The 20,484-nt window shown below is 30.4% G+C and overlaps 1 protein-coding gene across 1 annotated transcript; it reads right to left on the bottom strand.

Moving 5' to 3' along the window:
• Positions 1-834: 834 nt before the first annotated feature.
• LOC134229800 (prominin-1-A-like) lies at positions 835-20,484 on the bottom strand. The gene is made up of 25 exons (XM_062711589.1): positions 20,130-20,484; positions 14,734-14,792; positions 13,819-14,024; positions 13,387-13,507; positions 13,121-13,190; positions 12,794-12,865; positions 12,416-12,516; positions 12,251-12,292; positions 11,922-11,976; positions 11,744-11,829; positions 11,031-11,110; positions 9,944-10,096; positions 7,782-7,914; positions 6,682-6,764; positions 6,432-6,540; positions 5,931-6,086; positions 5,441-5,479; positions 5,106-5,141; positions 4,728-4,781; positions 4,549-4,620; positions 4,373-4,441; positions 3,521-3,613; positions 2,714-2,838; positions 2,573-2,599; positions 835-2,429 (listed from the first exon to the last, which is right to left on the bottom strand). The coding sequence occupies exons 1-25, from the start codon at positions 20,347-20,349 to the stop codon at positions 2,396-2,398; spliced, it is 2,295 nt and encodes a 764-aa protein (XP_062567573.1). The 5' UTR covers positions 20,350-20,484; the 3' UTR covers positions 835-2,395.

The raw sequence follows: 20,484 nt of genomic DNA, 5'->3' as shown, positions 1-20,484 counted from the left end.
TAAATGATGTCCTGATATGGTGTTACAATATTAAACGGTATTTAAAGGATGAATTTAAAGTAGCCTGTGTTGTAAGGTGAATACTTGGATCAAGACATTTTTCGGTTTATTTACAGACTCTTTGATTAAGAATAAGAGATTTGAAAGAAGACCTACATTTATCTACTTATGTTAAGTTTAGATCGCATTTTTTTGTTTTCTAATATGGTTTACTTAATAGATTAAAATAATGTTCACAATACTATATGCCACAGCGGTTTTGTATTTTTATACAAAAATGTATTAAAATTTCATCCTTTTAAAGGTGAATGTCTTATTCAATTTGAAATAATGTTCACAATGTTATGACTGTAAACTATTAAATGCTATAGTAATTTTGAATACATTTATTTTTTCTGTCACGTTTACAATGTTTTAACTATAGTATAAAACTATTTGTTTTCATTTGTGCATGCATGATAAACTGGTGTTATTGATCTGCAGCATTTTACTAGTAAATGACTAAATATATTACTTATTTGATGACAAGGAGAAACTGCCATAATAGACAAGTTGACGTTGCTTATTCAGATATGGAACGTTATTATACGATTACTGCATTTTAAAATCAACTCATTTAATCAAAATTGATGTATAATCTATGATTTTATCATATGCAAAAGTTCATATACTGTACAAGAAAAAAATCAACAACATTTCTTGTAAAACATTTTAAAATGATGTTTCAAATGCCGTTTCAAATGCCGTATTATATCATGTATATTTAACTTTTACTCTTATTTTAATGTGAAGGCAACAGATATGAGAAGCGTTTAAATTTACTAGGAAAGAAAGACAACTTCTGACATTTTAATATAAAAATGGACGGATATTTTACAAGCAATTACGAGTTCAAATCTAAGGTTACAAGCATAAAAAATTCTTAAAATACATGTATAAAGATTTGATTGTTCAGTCTTTGGAAAAGAAAAAAATAACAGGAGAACAAAATTAGATTCAAAATCACCGGAAAAAGCAACTAGTATCATAAACAGTGAAACTCCTCAAAATTATAGAGAATGATTTGATCACTCAGAATGGATGGAAAAGTAAATAGGAAAAGACTTGTCAAAAGACGCATCATTAACTCCTCGAATGAAAAATAATTTGATAATTTGAAATCATAGACAAAACAGAGATATATACATGTACTTCAAAAATAAAATCACAATCAAAATATTTGAAATGATAATAATATGATCATTAAAAACTTGGGAAACAGAAAAAAATATTATCTAAAAAAGACAATTTACTAAATAAAATTAAGAACAATTATATATTATATGGCACAGCTAACGTTTTAGAACTTGTGTCGAATCCCTTTAATTAACATAATGTCAAAAATATGTTCAAAGCAAACGAAAGCATTCTTAAAATTAAATTTTGGTAAAAATCATTTGTGAAAAAAAAAGAATTTCAGTCAAACAAGTTTCAAATCACCTGACTGATATTGATAAAATATTCATGAATAACAAAACACCAATACAAAGCAAAAGAAACCTTTTAAAAATAAATATTCCAGTGAATTTAACTTAAGGTACACATGCATAGAATTATTCTAATTTTATTTGACTTATTGCCGATTTCTAACAAAAATACTTGCGATATTTCAGTCTTGATTAGGGAAAGGAAAAAAATAACAAGAGGTCCATGGGCAACGTCGGTCACCTGACAGCTTTTGGTAGAATAAAAAAGTATAAATGCATAATTTTTCTGAATCTACACTACCTGAGGATTCTTCTATATAAATATGACCAATCAAGTCTTTGCTTTTATTGAGAAGAAGATAAAAAAAAATCTATATATTTTTATGTATAACTTTGCTCGTCCATTATGGCCCAACCCTACCCCAAGGTTCATGATTTGAAAAGACTTGAATCCACACAAGCTGAGGATGCTTCCATATAAATGTGACCAATCATGGTTTTGCTATTCTCGAGAAGCACATTTTTCCTATATACTCCTAAGTAAAACTTTGTTTGTCCATTGTGGTCCCACCCTACCCCAGGGATTTTTCATATAGTCTGCATCAAATGTCAGAATTTTTCAAAATTAAAATTGATTGTTCAAGAAATTCATACACATTTCCATATATAAGAAGAATTATATTTAAATGAAACAATACAGTATTACCTCCTCAATTCTGTTAGTATGACAAGATAGTTGGTTGGCACTTGGAAAGAAACAAAAAAGGTATAATGCTGCAATGATGCATTTCAAGAAAATTACAAAATCATTGTTTTCTAAAACAAACGTTCACACACCAAAAATGTTGTCATATACATGTTCTGTGAACAGTAACATGCTTTTTATACATTAAATATGAATGTTGTCTAACAACCTAACTTTTTATGTTTTATTCTTCATCATCTTTGTGTCCTACTTGATTCCTGAAATTAAAAGGATGAATAAGTTGGAGATACAAACGCGTAGTTTATAAATGCATAAGTATAAGTTTATATATAAACATTTTTATCTAGTGGCTTATTATACAATTTGATATTATTCATTGTTTTGATTTTTTTTAACCTACTTTTTTGTGCGTTTGGTCTTTCCACTCCTATCGAAAGAAAGTGCAACAGAAAAACATTAAAGACAATTAAGTGTATGTTTTAATAATGGAAAATTGATAGACGTTTAAACTGCACATTTTAGAATAAGCCTTAAAACTTACTCTGCATCGTGTTTATTTTCGTAGACGTACTCCACATCTCGCAAGAAGTTGGAGAGTTTTGTTCCTATAACTGCTGCGGGCAGTAAGAAAAATATACACCATCCAATGGAAAACCAGAAACCATTCTTGAAATATAAGAAATAAATGTTTGACTACACTTGCGTAAAAAAAGATGTTGATTTCATATTACATGTATATCTTATACTTAAATAAATTCGATCGTTAAGCTTTACTCTTAATACAGCGAATAGTTAAATCTAGAAAATAAAAGTATTTCATTGAAATACTGCGATAACAAAATAAAATAAAATAAATACATCAATAAATAAATCAATCAGTTAAAAAAATCATGGATTCAAACGGTCAACCGCAGCTGCCATTGCCTAAAATAGGGCAACTGACTTGCATAATAAAAGCTAAGCTTCGTCATTATCAAAGAAATAAACTCATTAAAAAATTCACTATATAGTATTTAACAATTTTTTTTTATCATGGTTCAAAATAAACATTTTGGCATTGAAAGTCAGCAAAACGATTGTAAAAGCACTTAATGGACAATTTAAATGTCAAAATTCACTGAAATTTTAATTTGATTTCCTATATAAAATCAGTAATTGTAGAATTATAGAAGAAGAATTGTATTCAGAGTTCTAAAAAAGCCATTACTCCCCATAACAAAAAGAGTATGTATTGTCTTATTTTTTTTTTAAGAAAGAGGACAAAACTAAATCAGAAAAAAATATAATATATTGTATTTGCAAATATATACCTATTTTTTTTATTTCCTTTTGCAATATGTATACTTACAAACGCGTCCACAATGTATTCACAAAGAGAAATTTTTATGATAGAGTTGTAGAGATTCCACAAGGGCTGACATTGGCCTATTTCATTGTGTACCTGTTTGAAAATAGAGGGGTAATATGCCATAATGACTTTGATGTTGTTGGTACATGTCCCAGCACATAAAAATATTTTATTAAATACTTTCAAAAGCTTAGATGTTGAATAGGGAAAGGCAATATTGAACTTATGATGCTCATACCATTTTACCAAAAACACCCAAAAGGTACTTTGAGCAATGAGTTCACAAAATGATACCTCACTTCTCATGTGAGAGTAATAGGAAAAGCATTTTTTTTGTTTTTTTGCTATTGGAAACCCTATTGAAAAATATGGTAATAACAAACAGTTTTAAAGCCAAAACGTCCATTCAAACATTACAAATCAGAAGCAGAACAATCACAGGCCTAAAAAACATCATGTGCAGTGGGATCAAGTGTCATGGAGGAGTGAGTATCCTCTGCCGACCGGTCACATCCGCCGTGTGCTCCTTGTTATGACGGGGAAGAACGAAAAAAAATGTAGTCAATTCAGTGGACTAACAATTAGCATGAAATGTCACTTGAAGACCAAAGCAAGTGTTTTCTTATCATGGTTTGACATAAATTCTCTCTGTTGAGAGTATTTAATAGAAGCTGCACAATGGCATCTTTTTTTAAAATAAAGATTAAGTTAATTTCTCATTTAATTTTATTCAGTGGTATAGATGGATTTTTAGAGGAAGAGCTGTATTTGTAAACAGGGTTTTAATAGGGTTTCCAACAGCAATACTCGAAGTAATAAAACAACTACATGTATATATGTCTTCTAGCTTACCTTGTTTTTGACATCTTTGAAATATAAGTCAACAATGTTTACTGTTTCATTAATAAATGATTGTGCAATCTACAAAATATCAAAATATGAAATTACCTGTAAATAATTTTAATATCTAATGATTGGATTAAATGATTTTCATTATACGATGAACAAAAATTTAAGAGTATGATTACATTTTTCATTCCGTTCTTCTTCATAGCATCAGTCGCATTATTTAGTTGCTTTTTGACATTGTCTACAGCAGACTACAAAATACTTAAAATAATCAGAAATACATTCACAAGCTTTGCATCAAAAACTATATTTATCTTATAATGCTTATCATTTTAATTTTGCTTGGATTCCTACTTACGGGAATGTTTGATTTTTGTTTGGAGAGCTCCACCTTTGCTGATTTCATGTCATCCTATGAAATCATCAATCTAAAGCTATGTACATGTATTTATGTATTGTAAATATGTTAAATGGTGTATTAATAGATTTAAAATAAACACATTTTTCTTTTGCATGATATATCTATTTAATCATTCATGATGGTTTTCATAAAATCTTCCTATATATGCAATCGAATAGAACTGGCCTGAATTACTGGATTTTTATAAATGACATTTGTATATATTTATCATTTTATCATAAACATTTTTATGGATATTTGTTCACATATTTAGGTCTAAAAAATTTACAACATTTTATGTAAGCATGTTTATGCTTTCTTTATCAATATAATTACCAATGCTTTTTTCATGTCTTTGACGTGTGACGCACCCTTTGAAAAAAAAATCAGTATTCATTAAATATCAGGGGGTTAAAGAAAACCTGTTTTAAGATCCCAAGATAGAATATTAATTGAACACAAATTTATCTAATTTAAACATATTCTTAGTATAATGCTATTCTTGTCATAAGATGTTTATCCAAATTAACAATTTCTCTTTTAATTTTAGGTCATTGTTTACATTTATAGAATGAAAATATATTTCATTAAAGAAACTTGTAAGTATATTTGCAGTTTTTTTAATCATTAAATATCCAATTGAGTCGAAAAGGATCATGCACTGTACATACCGAACTAAAAGTTGAGATTAAATTCTCCATGTTTTTCAGCTGTAAGGAATAAATTATTGCAGAGTTATTTCCATTTGTTTTTATTTTGAAGAAATAATTTCAAACCTTAACCCAACCCAACCCCCCTCCCCTTAAAAACCATAACGAGTTGCTTTGAAGGATTAAAGAGCTTAAATGTCAATTTAATTCAAGTTTAATTTTGCTTGGACAGTAAAACAGAAAAATTGTATGGCAAATTGAAAGTTTGTCGGTATTGGGTGAGATGTTAACCTTGAAAAGTTTTCAATCAATATACGTATTTCCTTTCATTCAACAAAACTTGATTATACACTGTGTCATCCTACAAATTGTATTAACTATGTAGATACATGTATTGAATTTTTGAAGCAATACAAGCTTTTCAAGAGTTGAGTCTCTTTCTTCATATGTCGCTAAATAATGAAATACATTAAACATTTCTGTTTAGTTGTGAATATTGCCAATCTCTTACTGCTGTATCCAAAGCACTCAGATCTAAACTCTGCATCTGTTGTTTTACGTTGTTCAGACTTGCGTTTAGGCCTGCAGGCAGTAAATTTGCGGAGCCATATTTGGATGTATCATTCAGCATATCGCCCATCCCGGATGAGCCTTTGGTTCTCATATCCTGCAGAAATTATAAAATACAGTATTAGTAACAATAATTATTATAATTAAATAATATTGTTTAATGGTAAATAGAAAAATAGACGATGATGGAAGTAAAGTTTATTAATTCATGCCTCGCGTTCTTTTGATATTTTGTATTCTACAGAATAACTAAGAAATGACATATATAAGAATACGTTCCTTAGAAAACAATCATGAGTCCCAGAATGTTAAAATACGTTGTCTTTTATGATATGAATGCTATCATTATGAAGGTCAAAAATAATCATTTTCCCAATAACAGAAGAAAAGAGAAGAGAATTTTTAAAATTATGAATACTTTCAATTAAAATGACGCACTTACATTGATTATATCCTGTACTTTCTGCTCAAGTGTAGAAAATTTGAAATTGAACAATGTCAAATGTTCTATATCCAATGCCTTATAGATTGCCTGGTTTTTCTGACAGTTTCTGAAAAAAAAAATTCTGAAGAGTCTGAAAAGTCATTTTCCAGCTTGTAAGATCAACAAATTATGCACAATTGATATTATAGTGAATCTTTCAGTCAAATGGCTGCTATATTGAAAATGAAAGTAATAAGTAGAGGTATACCCAAAGAAAGTTTTAAGATCCATTTCATGTCCTTGTTCATGTTTAAGAACACCTTCTAGACTGTATTCAAATCCATCGATGAGCTTTAAAGATAGCTTCATAATGTCAAGTTTTTGTGATGTCATTCCTTGACGTGAAACAAAACGATTTCACAAAGCCTTGACATTGTGAAGATGCACAGATTACATGCAAATTCAAAGAACTGAGGTCTTCTGCTTTCGGTGTCAAATATGAATGGTCTATTATATATGTCATTAAAAATATTCACAAAGATTAATTTTTTTCATAGGCGTCGGAACCGAAGAGGGGGGGGGAGGTAACCCCCCCCCTATTTTTTTTTGGCAAATATAGATATAAGTACCCCCTCCCCATGCACACAAACAGAATAGGATATTCGTGTTAGGATAATACACATTTTCTTTCTTTCTCTCTATTTTGCTTGTCAAGTTTTTTTCAGGTTAGAATGTTTATTTTTCTTTTACTTAGCCCCCATCCCCTTTCAATTTGCTTTCGATGCCAATATTTTTGAAAATATGGTAAAAATCTAAGGTCAAGGGTTAATCTTCTAAAAAAATTTAAGAAAACAATACATTTTTGAAAAATAGGTTATACTTGAATGTCAAGGACTCAGGGTCACTGGGTAAAAAATCACAGTATAGTTGGAAAGGTCTTGTCACAAGTAATACACACATTAGATATAAAAGGTCTATCTTTTCTCTTCCAATACTTATAACCAAATTAATGTAATGTTAACATTTTTGAAAAAGTAAGTCAAAATTTAAGGTCATTTAAAATGGTTTTGTCGTAAGTAATGTACATGAGAAATATGAAAGTCTTGTCTATGTCCATTTAAAAGTGATAACCAAGGTTAAAGGTTTTGTGACAGACAGACGAATGAGATTTAGTCTCCCCTCGCTTTTCTCAAAGCGGGGGACAAAAAGCAACATGTATTACAGACATGTAAAAATTATAACTTTTTTCGGAATCATGGTAAATATGAATGCATCGTTATTTTTTCTAACTTCAAATTACTATTAATTATTGAATTATAATAAATTATCATGATCATAAAATGTTGGAAGGAAAGTGGAAACATTTACTTCGTCTATCAGCTCCAGTTTTGGATCTGTCAGCGGCTGGCAGATGTATCTCTCTAGCAGTGCTCCAGGAATATAAAGTGTCGTAGTTATCAACATCAGTAGTGGGCAGAACACAAATATAAAAACTAAAGACCTACAATCATGGAAGGGTCTTACAGTGAGTAATTTAAGACATCACCCAAGTAAAGATATTTTGAATGCAAACGGGAATCTGTTATTAACGTTTCAGCTAGTTTTGCCAATTTGTTTATTATTGAATAAGGAACACTTGCATATAAACAAATTTTGATTTAATGAAACCTGTTGGTAAGTACTGCAAATTTACTTCATATCGAAACATGTTACTGGGTTATTTTCCATCAGAATATGTTAAGCTTTATAAAATTACATGGTGGCTCAGTACAGAGAATGGAGAAATACAAGATGCGAAATCAATTGCAAACTTGCATCTCAAGTCCATTGGTAACATTAACCATGAGTCATTTGTGATTGGGCAAATGGAGTTAAAAGTGGACAATTCTACATGAAAATAATGGCCCTACAAGTGAGCATCCCCTGCCGACCGGTCACACCCGTCATGTGCTCCTTGTCATGATCGGGAAATAACGGGAAAAAAATCTTTCGTCAATTCAATGTGTAAATAATTAACTAACAATTAGTATAGAAACGTCAGTCAGCATTTAGTCAATGATAACTTGTATTTGCTGACAAGGTCATTGTATCGACCATGCAACTTACAATATGATGACTTTAAACAACAATGCTTATATTCTTGTTTCATCAACTTGTTTGTCATTAATTTACTTCGTTTTAGAAACTGTACTTACGTAGAGCATGCTCTTGAGTATCGAATCAACTGAGAGATATAAACTTTGGATGTAGGTGATAAAGGTATTTTGCTGCATAAATAAAGGAAGTTGACGATTGAAAAGTTTAAGTCATCATGTTTATCACAGAGCTTGATCGCTAGATTACCCTTTACGTCTTTTTAAAGTAAAATATCCAAATATGAAACAGATATGTTAGACTCTGTGGTATTTTTATCTCAAGCTCACTGGAATATATCGTAATGACAAGAGAATGGAAATAACCATTGTTAATTGACAATACGTCGTCGATATATATCTAAATGTCGAGTTGAAAGCCACAGCAAGTGTTTTCTTCCTTTTCACGTATAGGATTTTGGACAAATTCTGCTTCATTTGAATACAAAAAAAGTTTGCTAATAACGGGGCATAGACATTTTATAGAAATGGATATGCTTTATTGCGTATTGCTTAAAGGAAAGCTGGTGATAATAAAAAGGTTAAATAAATCATGTTTATCAAAAATAAAGATTTAAGTTCTCCTTCAATGTCTTTTTCTAGTAAAACAGAGGTCTATGATGCTGTAAATTGAAAATCGTCGTTGAGATATCTAAATATCAAAATCTCCTTCATAAGAATACACAAATATTTGTTATAATGGAATCACCTCACAAGCACCCATGGAAATCCCCCAAAAGACCCTTCTCTAAAGGCTAGCGAGGAACGATAGCATCTTTTATATATATATTTTTGAGTAAAATCATAATAATTTAAACAAAATCATTTTCAGAAATAACAACTTACAAGATATGAAAATTCTTTAGTACAGAGTATCCTTTTTATAAGAAAACGCAGTTGTCCGAAAGAAAAATCCTGGTTAAATTCATAAAATGTATGTATGTATTAAAGTCGACATTTCCAGCATTAACATCTGTGTTAAAGAGCCCCTTGCCCTATCTTTAGACGTATAGATAATTTTCGATTGACCTAAATTTAGCAAAAGTTACCTCCCGTTGGCAGCTATACTGGAGGTCCAAATGGGCCAAATGCTCATATTGCTTCATGTTTTATTTGCGATTTTGAATTAGGAATAATTATTTTTCTGATCGAAATATATAAATTTTTTGGAAGCCTCCTTTATTTAAAAAAAAAATTAAAAAAGATTTTCCACCAAATATATCTGCTATATTTTCTTAAACTTTGTAAGACAAAGAGGAAAACTCACCGAGTCGACCTCCAATATGGCGACCAAAGGGAGGTAACTTTTGCTAGATTTAGGTCCATCGAAAACTATCTATTCACTAACCCAATCATAAGACGTATTTACTAACCCAATCATAAGACGTATTTACTAACCCTATCATAAGACGTCCCGCGCAGTTAGAAACACAGCCTTTCTCCAGAGGGTCATTGACGGACCTCCCTCCACAACACCCACAGCACAACCCACAACAGTAGAGAGCGAGTATAAGGGAGACAACCCCAGCACAGCCGATCCCGGCATACCATCTGGTTACATGTAATGCATGCATCGTATTCATAATATGTATTTACGTTTTATTTCATTTAATGTAAGTCAAGCTTAAGGGGTCCCGACCCTCTGCTATAAAATTAACTTTAGAAAAATTTAAATTTTGTAATATTGATTTTCATAAACAACAATAACATTAGAACCACAAGGAAAATAGTTTGAAGTATGAAACTCTGCTTATGTTTTCAGAAATGATTTTTATGTCAGATCATGATATGAAGAAATTTAACATAGAGAACAGACAGAGTAACAATTTATTATCACAACATTAAATTTAAAATATGAGGTGCATATGAAAATAATACTTAGTATCATACCTATTAAAATCATGTACAAAACATTATGATGCAATGCTTCCTAAGTCAGATAATCAGAATGTTGTACGTTGTTGTTAGAAAAAAAAACATCTCTTGGGAGGAGTTATATTTCTTCTAAATATTTCTTCATGTGAAAAATTGTCATACTAAGTAAAATGCTGTATTAAGTACTTGAAACATTAAACCATTTTGAAAATGGTCTTTAAAAAGACACAACTGTACAAATTATTCAATTGAAGTTGAAGTTGAAATTGGATTGAAATGTTTTATTGTTAAATATAATTAAACAATTACAAAGAAATTGGCAAAAGAAAAAGAAAGTACTGTTTTCATCCTATGTTAGATTTCATCGAATTGACTACTCAGAGGTCTCAATTAGGAAACTCTGATTAAGAAAACTGTGAGTAGTATTCATATTTTGTACTTTGAAAGTTATCTGTCTTCTCAGAGGATCGGTACCCCTTAAGAGATAAAAATTTAAGTTTCATTTTAGATTTTTATGCGGTGATATCAATTTAGCCAAAAAAAAAAAAAAAAAATTCTATCATTTCTGAAATAAAAAATTCGCATTTCAACACCTTTTAGTGCAACTTACCTGTATTTGTCGTACGGTTTTATAAAATTAGAGTGATCCTTCACCATTTCTTTTGTTCCTTTTATATTAACTGTATCTCCCTGAATATAAGATACAAATATTATAAACCTCAATGAAAAATGAAAACGCCGTGAGATATGAGGTGACAAAAAAGGAATCGCTTGAATATAATGTATTTTTTTCCATCTCAAATGATTATAGCTAAGAAAACACGAACTTTAAGATTTTATTTTCTAGAAAATATAGAAAAAATTAAAAGTTTTCGAAATAATTTTCAATATTTACAGAAAGAGTAAATAGAAGAAGACACCGTTATTAAATTTATTAACATATACTTATAAATATCTTATCTTGAAATATTAATAGCGCGGTCTGAGCTTAGTATCCTCTATGTGTTTTCAATCGCAATTAATGAGCGAAACAGAAACAAAATCATGAATATATTAAGTACAAATAAACTTCATCATCGCCCAAAAAGCATCATTTCTGGAATAATTTTCTATTATCTTTTTCGAATGTAATATAAACTTTTTTAAAAAATCCTGTCTTTCTCTGTAAACTTTTTTTCTAGTCTCCGTCCTTTCTCTTGGGAGAATCGATTGAGAGAAGTTTGCGAACAATTTGGAGAAGTTATTCATTTAAGCATTCTACAGTAAAAATGTAAATTTAAATAACAATAAATCTAATTAAAAAAGATCTAATATATATTTTACCTTTTGTATAGCGTCCTTTGTGTTCGTCACCAAATCATGTATCTCTGTGTCAGCGTTGTCTAATTGTGTCTTTGCTTGGTTCATTGCTAGAAATCAACATATGGCTTTACATTTTACTTAAGTTTGAAAAAAACTTGGTTATTTCAGTCAAAAAAAAACTTTTAAAAAGTAATATTACTTGCAGCTGATCCACTTAAAGCGTTGTCAATTGTTGTTTTTATACTTGCTGTGGCCTAAACAGAGAGAGTCAATTTTTTATTGGTCTATAAACTTCATTTAGTTATTTATTTATTTTTTGATTAACAAATAACACATACATCTCTTGTTTGGTATAGAGAAATATATTTAAAAATTGATAAAGATTTATTGATAATAACAGGATAATTAGAAGATTTTACAAGCGCCATATATTTAAGATAAGAGATCAAGCTTTTCTTTTTGTAATTGTTTTACATCGACATCTAACAAATATACAGATATTTCAGTAATCAAAACAATAAAAATTACATCTCCAGATATATTTATTGGTGGAACTGTAGGAAGCAGCACCTGAAAAATCCAAGAAAAACACACATATACACGAACCATTTTATGTGCATAATCATTACATTTAATTAAAACCTTAATTTCAATTTTAACTCTTGAAAATATAATGCATTTTGCGATTCTGACCGTAGGCACAGAACATGTTGATGATATTGCTGAGCATGCTGTCTGAAATTTTTGAGTTCCCTGATTGATGCTGTGTATTGCAGAAATTAGATGATCTACATCTGTAAAATGAAACATTAAAAGAACCTTCATTAGACAAAATACCAATTTGATGCTAACTGTATTTTGATTTGAATAAGAAAAATTTGAATGAAATGTTCCATGAAAAATAATGATCATTTTTTTTTTAATTAAAAACTCAATTACGCTGCTAGATATAGATTTACACTTCATAACTATTCGGTCAAAATAAGGACCATGCCAGTCAGATTTTTTTTTCGATGTACAGAACAGCCTTACAAAACAAAAGTGTTAATTACGCATGATGCTATTGATCACCTCTCTGGAGATCCTGAACAGCGCCCCCTGTCAAAAGAGACACGGCTTTGTGCTGTAAAGTCTCAGAAAGTTCTGTTGATAAAACAATAATAATGAAATTATTTTATTTTTTATAATGTATAGTATATATATTTTATAAAAATAAAATAATTTTGATAATCAAATAGTTTATATATCTTATCATTAAAGGACAGATGAAACAAACACAATTTTATTTAAAATCTTGAAAATCACTCTCGTAAGTCATGTTTATGTGTGTAAAATAAATAAGCAAGTGAATTATTTTTTAAGAGGAAAGCGAATTTTGATCTTAAATGTAAAAATTACTTGTTATGTCCAGTTTTTTGTCGATTTCGTTCTTTGCTGCTTGGAAATTTGTCTGGATTAAATCTATTTGCTATTGTAACATAACAAACAGAAGTATAAATTAAATGACGTTCTTCTATATACTAGAAATTAAAAAAAACACAAAAAGGAAAGAGAGAGAGGAACATGTATCAGAAACTCTAATGCAGTGATAAATGAAAAGAATAAAATAGGATGTCCCTCTAGAAATGATCCAGACATTAAAGTTATCCTAGTATAGTCAGTACCGTGGTTGTGTGGTCCATGAACAACTTAAGATCGTCAAGGTTTGTGTCTACATTGTCTACAATTTCTGTCAGTGCCAACGAAATTCTATCATTTGATACATACACGCAGATATTACCAGCTCTACAATGCACATATATATTTCAGTATAAGAAAATGTAGGAAAAAGATTGTTTGTTTTCAATAGTGTCGGGTTTAAAATTCGTAAAACATTTAACTTGAAATCTAAACTCCTTTAGGAAGAGAACATCGTAATTAAAAATTGTATATTGTTTGAAGATTTTTTCTCGATCGATCAATGTTTGTTACCTTCTCCCTTTTCAATCTAAATAATTACATATATTATGTTTGCAACAACAAAATCGATTTTTTCTGTATTTCTTAAAATAATAGAAAAATCCCCGGAGTCCAGTTGTCCATTTGAAAATACTTACGCAGTGAACGCTATGAAAACGAAGAGGATAGTTCCATAAAGAGCCTTTTTGCAGGACACGTTAGGATCTTCTTCCTCTGGTTGTGCACAGCAAGCCTTGCAGCCCAATCTACAGCAACAGAAGCAGCAACCCACGATCGGGAAGATGACAATAAACAAAATTCCCACAACCACAGAGATGGAAAATCCCAGGAAGTTGTCCCTTACCTAAACAACGAGGAATTATTAACAACTCATCCATGCATACAAAGGTCATTGATAATCTGAATAATCATAACATTGTTACTTTAAAATGAAATATAAAGATATCTTAAGATGAAGAGAAAATATTTTTTTTCAGTTTTTCTTCTATGCATAAATGAAACAAATGGAGATACGAACAGCATTCAAGATCAGAAGTCCACAAAACAATACACAATAGGAGCAGAGCAAACATCAAAAACAATCGGAGGTGGGATCAGGTGACATGGAGGAGTGAGCATCCCCTGCTGACCGGTCACATCTGCCTTGTAATCCTTGTCATGATCGGGAAAAAACCCGGAAAAATCCGAGGTCAATTCAGTGTATAAATAAGGTACTAACTACTAGTATTACTATGAAAAACGTCAGTCAGCATTTGACTCAGTAATAAATTGTATTTGCTGACAAGGTCATTGTATCGACTACTAGTATAGAACTTACGAAATGATGACTTTAAACGAGACTGCTGAAATTCTTGTTTCATCAACTTGTTTGTCAATATTTAATCTCGATTTAGGAATTGTTCATACGTTGAGCATGCTTTTGCGTTTCGAATCAATTGAGGTATATAAAATCCGTATGCAGGTGATGAGGGTATATTGCTGCATTCATCGAACAGACAAGAATTGTAAAAGGAAACTATTTCAAATGTAAAGAAACATACAAAGAAACTTACCGTGTGGAGAATATCCTCTACATTTTGACCAATATTGCCTTTTATGGCATCTTTGATAACTGAAAATAAGATGTTACTTCCCTTGATCTTAAATTAAAGTGTTTGATTTATTAAAATAATTCATCTGTATTTTTCCATTCCTTTCGTATTTTTGTTTTTATAAATAATGCGTCATTTAAAGACGTACAACACACTGGGGGAGATAATTCTTGCGATTTCAATTGAACGTTTGACGTGACGTCAAATTTAACGTCAAAAATAAAGCGTCAAAACGACGAGTAAAACGATCCCGATGTATATCAATCATGAAAGAAAATTGAGATATGGGACTTGGCTGTGATTGTGCGTACCATACTCAATCAATAAGTGTTTCTTTAATTAACCCGATTAAACTCCGTAAAAAGCAAGACATAAAATACCACCCCTTAATGTTTATTTCATTTCATTTCATATACAATAAATTGTATTTTTTATCAAAATGCAGAATTTTCTTTTATTATGAAAATTTTATTTTACCTTGCCGAAATTCTCATTATGTACAATTGGCTATATAACATTCCGATTAATGACCTTCATTACAATTTGTGCATACACGATATAAATACATGTATTGTTTTTCTTCTTTAATTAAATAAAACAACAATAAATAAACAAAAAACTTCTTACAATGTAAAATCGATGTTGTTCTCAGACCCTTACTGATCAAAGAGGAACAACTCTGAAAATGTAGGAGATGTTTATTTTCCTCCCTTTATTTACGGTTTTCCACAGAATCAGATACATTTACAGCAAGACCTGATAAATCCGAGAATTGAATACTATAGACCTCATATACACAATGTAAGTATAGAATTGAAAAGAATTGTTCACTTGTATTGAAATTATCTGCATTTATGAATATCCTATTGCAGCAAATCGTAACTTTGACTTTCTGTCAACAATGTCGGTTCGCATTTCCTCGAATCAAAACAAAACGTAGCCTATAAGCTTTTAAAAAAAATATCAATGTGCGATTTGATATAAATTGAAATAGATGAAGAGTTTAATGTTTGATATTTTGAAGTTAATGTGGACGAATACGGAATTTTCATTTTAACTTTAGAAGCGACGACATTGAAAGAAATGCGTACAATATCATGAGGGGTGTATACATGTACATCTAATGCAAATGTCGATGTATCCCCACGGCCACATACTGTCTCGTTTGAAATAATGACATGAAAGAAACTACAATTATTCCCTTTATATCACAGGAGAGTTGAACAAACACCATTTTTTAATGAATAAAATTAAAGAAATAAAATCAAAAATCAACATATTCAAGTTCAACAAAACTTGAATTCGTATCCAGGTTTCATGTGATATGGAATGCATAACGCATACGTATATGGACTAAATACTAAAATCTTTCAGTAATTTTTTCCTGATACATATAAAAAGAGTAGTCAATATGTATTCTGCATTCATGAATTTCAAAACTAATGCATACCTCCGGGATCCTTGACGAAATACCAGTATATTTGCACTGTAAACGACGTTTCGTCAAACGCTAATGGTCTGCGACGCAAAAGAGGAAGGGGTGGGGGTGATAGGGGTATTCGAAAATTGCCTAAAAATCTACATTTAAATACGCTTTACACATGAGAAGTTTTAAATTTGTAAGTTAATATATTTTTCAAGCAAAAGCAATATTCCAATTTAATTTTTTTTTAATGTGTATTTGTAGATTCATATAACAAAGTGATCGACCCTCGTCTAAAAGACGCGCGGGAACGTGATTTATTGAGAAAGGGGGAGGGGGTAATTTTCCGCTATTAAATCAAAACTGGTCGTACAAAAATTATACAAAAAATTATGAAGATTATTTTTACTACCAGCTACCTAAAGAAAGTTTTTTACCAAAATTAAACGACAGGTTTTTTCACAAAAAAATTTTGAATTTGAAAAATACGCAATTTTCAAGGCTTGGAAAATTCATAGTTTTTCAGTTTAAGGTCTTTAAAAATTGTTTTGATGATATGTATATCAAAAAGATGACTATGTTTTTGTGTTAAATGGTTAAAGGAATAAGCCAATGAAATTTGACATTGATATATAACCTGGCTTTTTGAAAATCAAGGTTTAAGTAGTTCATTGATTAAAAATTTTCTCTCCTTGTAAACAACTAAAGGGGGGTAACTTTCGGAAGTTCCTGTCCAAAAACCACTCGAACGATTTTGTCCAAAATATGCATACATGCAGTAGATATATAGTCATGTATTAAATATACAAAAATAACGAAAATTAAATGACAGGAATTTTTTGGGGTAGGTGTGTTGTACATCCTTAAAGGCATTCTGCTTTCAGAATATCACGTAGAAAATGAAAAAAAAAGTCTTTAAAGAGCTGAAAATAGATAAAAATTTTACGGTAAAAATGAGAAAAAGGTGATGATCAGAAACAGTGCTTTGTCCTAAAAACTATCAAGAACTACCAAAGTCATTAAACATGGACAAAGGAGGGATCAGGTCTCTAGAAATAATTAAGCATCCCCTCTAGTCCTGTCATGCCTGCTTTGAACCTTATGTTTTTATCAGGTAGATAGAAAAGCCGTAGCCGTTTATTTTAAATACATAGACTTAATAGCTGTTATGAAGTATGTCAAAATACCTGTATCGAATTAAAAAAAGTATTCCTATCCAAATTGTGATTTTAAGTATAGAATGGATTTGGGAACACAAACACCATATGCATAAAATAACGGATCATTATTAGATAAATAAGAAAACATGACAGTTTAAAAACTTAGGTCATTTTTTTTTGTGTGATACCGTTTAATTGATAGTCGGCCCTTATCTACTATAATTATGAAACATATGGAGATAACGATCAAAATTCAAGATCAAAAGTCCATAAAACATTACAAAACAGGGGCAGTTCAAACATGGACCTCAAAAACATCAGAGGTGGGATCAGGTGTCCTGATGGAGTTAGCATCCCCTGCCGATCGGTCACACCCGCCGTGTGCTCCTTGAATGATTGGGAAATAAGGGAAAAACCCCGTCGTCAATTCAGTGTAAATAATGGACTAATAATTATTATGAAAAACGTCAGTCAGCATTTGACTCAATGATAAAGTGTATTTGCTGACAAGGTCATTGTATCGACAGTAGAACATATGAAATAATGACTTTAAACGAGACTGTTGTAATTCTTGTTTCATCAACTTGTTTGTCAATAATATAACCAGTAAAAATCCAAATATGATACATCTGAGGCAGATCTTATTGTTCCTTTTCGTTAGAGTTCACTGATATATATGGAGTCGACATATGAATGAAATGCTATATACAAATGTACGGTAAAATCACATATTTTCGAAGGGTAAGATTTTCGGGTGTTTAGGGATATATATTGGTTCATGAAGATTTGATTTTGTGGCTGAAGAATTCTTCAGTAGAAATATTTGTGAAAAAATGCATTTCGTGGTGGACATCAATTCGTGGGTCTCTTCATAACTTGAAAACCAGGAAAATTAACCCCCACGAAAATTTGTGCTTTCACATTATCTGTGTTAGGATATATTTGAAGCTTTGAATATAAATAGGGTAAATCAAATACATTTTGTCGGCTGATGTGTTTATAGTTTTGAAAAGAAATATGATTAATAAGAACTATTCTCATTAATTGAACTGTAAGCTTAAGTTCGAGATAAAGAATCCAAAAGAATTCAACAAGTATCATAATGAGCCTTACAAAGATGATATTGCTACATAACATATGTTCGAACCATTTGATATTGTTAATAAAGTATTTCTGATTCTTTTATCATCATACGAAGTATAAAATCAAATTTCTTACTGTACCGTAATCCGCTGAAAATTATTTAGGAATGATTACATTAATGATATTTTTATATTGCGGTACATTCTTTGTTTTGATAAAGCTTTAAGATTTAGTTTTATGAACATTAATTAAATGACCCATCGTCTCCTCTAAAGATCTGATGATTTTTCAGAAATGTACATAGACTTGTATCTATGCACTAAATTATAACTCTAACATTTCTTTCTCTAGATATTTTTCTACCCACAAGTTTTCAAACGTAATCTTTATTTATTCATAGATTTTTACATTATAGATTTTTCGTTTCGAATGATTGAAAGACCAAACAATTTAACTAACTTCAATCGATTTTTTCAAAAATGAAATACGGTTTGTTCCCCAAAAGAATTTTTTCAAAAGAGCTACGCGAAGAAGATTTAAAACATTTCAAGCACCTGTTGATAACATAAATCTATTTGAACGTGCATTCCTTTATGCCTACTATCTACTGTAAACCTAGTTTTATTAAAGTTAGAAAACATCAAAATTTTCACAATTTTTTTGTTGCTCCCAATTGTATATATTTGATTGCAAATTTATAGTGTATGTCATAGAATATGATTTTTTTTTTTTACATATGAAGAAACTAGGAGGCCAAGCATGTCTTTTGCCATAAAAATAAACAAAATGTAAATTATTAAAAAAAGAAAAATCGAAAAATTGATGACAAAGACTGCATCCTCTCAATAATCCTAATGCGTCTTCAACATTTAAAACCATTTCTTATTTTGAAGAAGGAATAGCTGTAGAAGCTTGTTTGAACTTTGCATTTGCTTTCCTTCTATTTCGGGATTAAATTGTTTTACGGTAGAGGGAGATCTTAATCATTTGTTGTTTAACTTGATGCTTAAGGTCAAGATGTGGTAAATAAGTATAGTCTTTCCTTTTAGTGCTAATTCAATCATGACGTCATAATTGGTATAAACTTATCTTCCCCGTATTTCATGACAGTAACAGAATTTTGTAGGGAAGAAAGCATTTACACGACATTTAATTCAAAAATATACCAAAAGCGACCCCGCTATTTATGTTCATGTTAATGTCAGTTTAAAAAAATGTCAAGAAGATAGAAAAAAATCTGATAAAGTGTAGGCAATTCATACATTTCCTTCGCAGAGATAAAATAAAACGTCCATATTAATAGATAACCTTTTTTAATTGAAAAAGGCAGTTTGAATTTTCGTTGAGTTTAATTACCTAGAAATTAAGTCCCGATACATCTAAGCTTACCAAGCAACAGTTATAGTAGTAAGTACTGTCAATGTCAGCTGTAAGGCGTTTTGTCATAGCAAGACTTTAGTATAAAACTATAATTGACCTATTGAATTAAGTTCAGAATTTTGTGTCATAAGAAAAATCGTCAAACACTTTACATTTATCATGCTCAAAACATTCAGAAAAAAATACCCCAGTTTATAAGTAGGTTCGTTGTATTATCTGATGAATATACCAATTTAAAAATAAAATTGGTGACAACATCAACAACACATCAAAAGAATTATTTGAATACTTTTTAAACATGAAAATTATACCTTCTATTACATCTTTGATATCAGATAAACACATATTGATGAATTTCCGGGCGAAGTTGAAGAGCGGTGCCATTCCTCCATCCTCATATTTAGCTTCGTCCGCTTTGTAGTCCGGTGAGGAGGGACTTGGCGCGAGGGTGAATCCTCCATTTCCCGCCACCAGTGTACATAAATACAATATACAGATACAGAAACTTAACAAAAAACAATTCAATTTCATCTTACTTCTGGTTAGACCATTTTTACACTGCCCTTGTTTGACACAGTGCAAAACTCATATTCCTCCTCGTGAGGGAAGAGATAAGACACATTGAAAACCCTCTGTCAACACCCGGGATTAGATTAAACCTTTCAA

This window comes from Saccostrea cucullata, unplaced genomic scaffold (assembly GCF_032062105.1).
Source record: "Saccostrea cucullata isolate Sc308-1 unplaced genomic scaffold, CSIRO_AGI_Scuc_v1 ctg114, whole genome shotgun sequence".
NCBI classification, from domain to species: domain Eukaryota; kingdom Metazoa; phylum Mollusca; class Bivalvia; order Ostreida; family Ostreidae; genus Saccostrea; species Saccostrea cuccullata.
The sequence above is the reverse complement of the archived record's forward strand: the minus strand, read 5'-3'. Positions and strand labels throughout refer to the sequence as shown.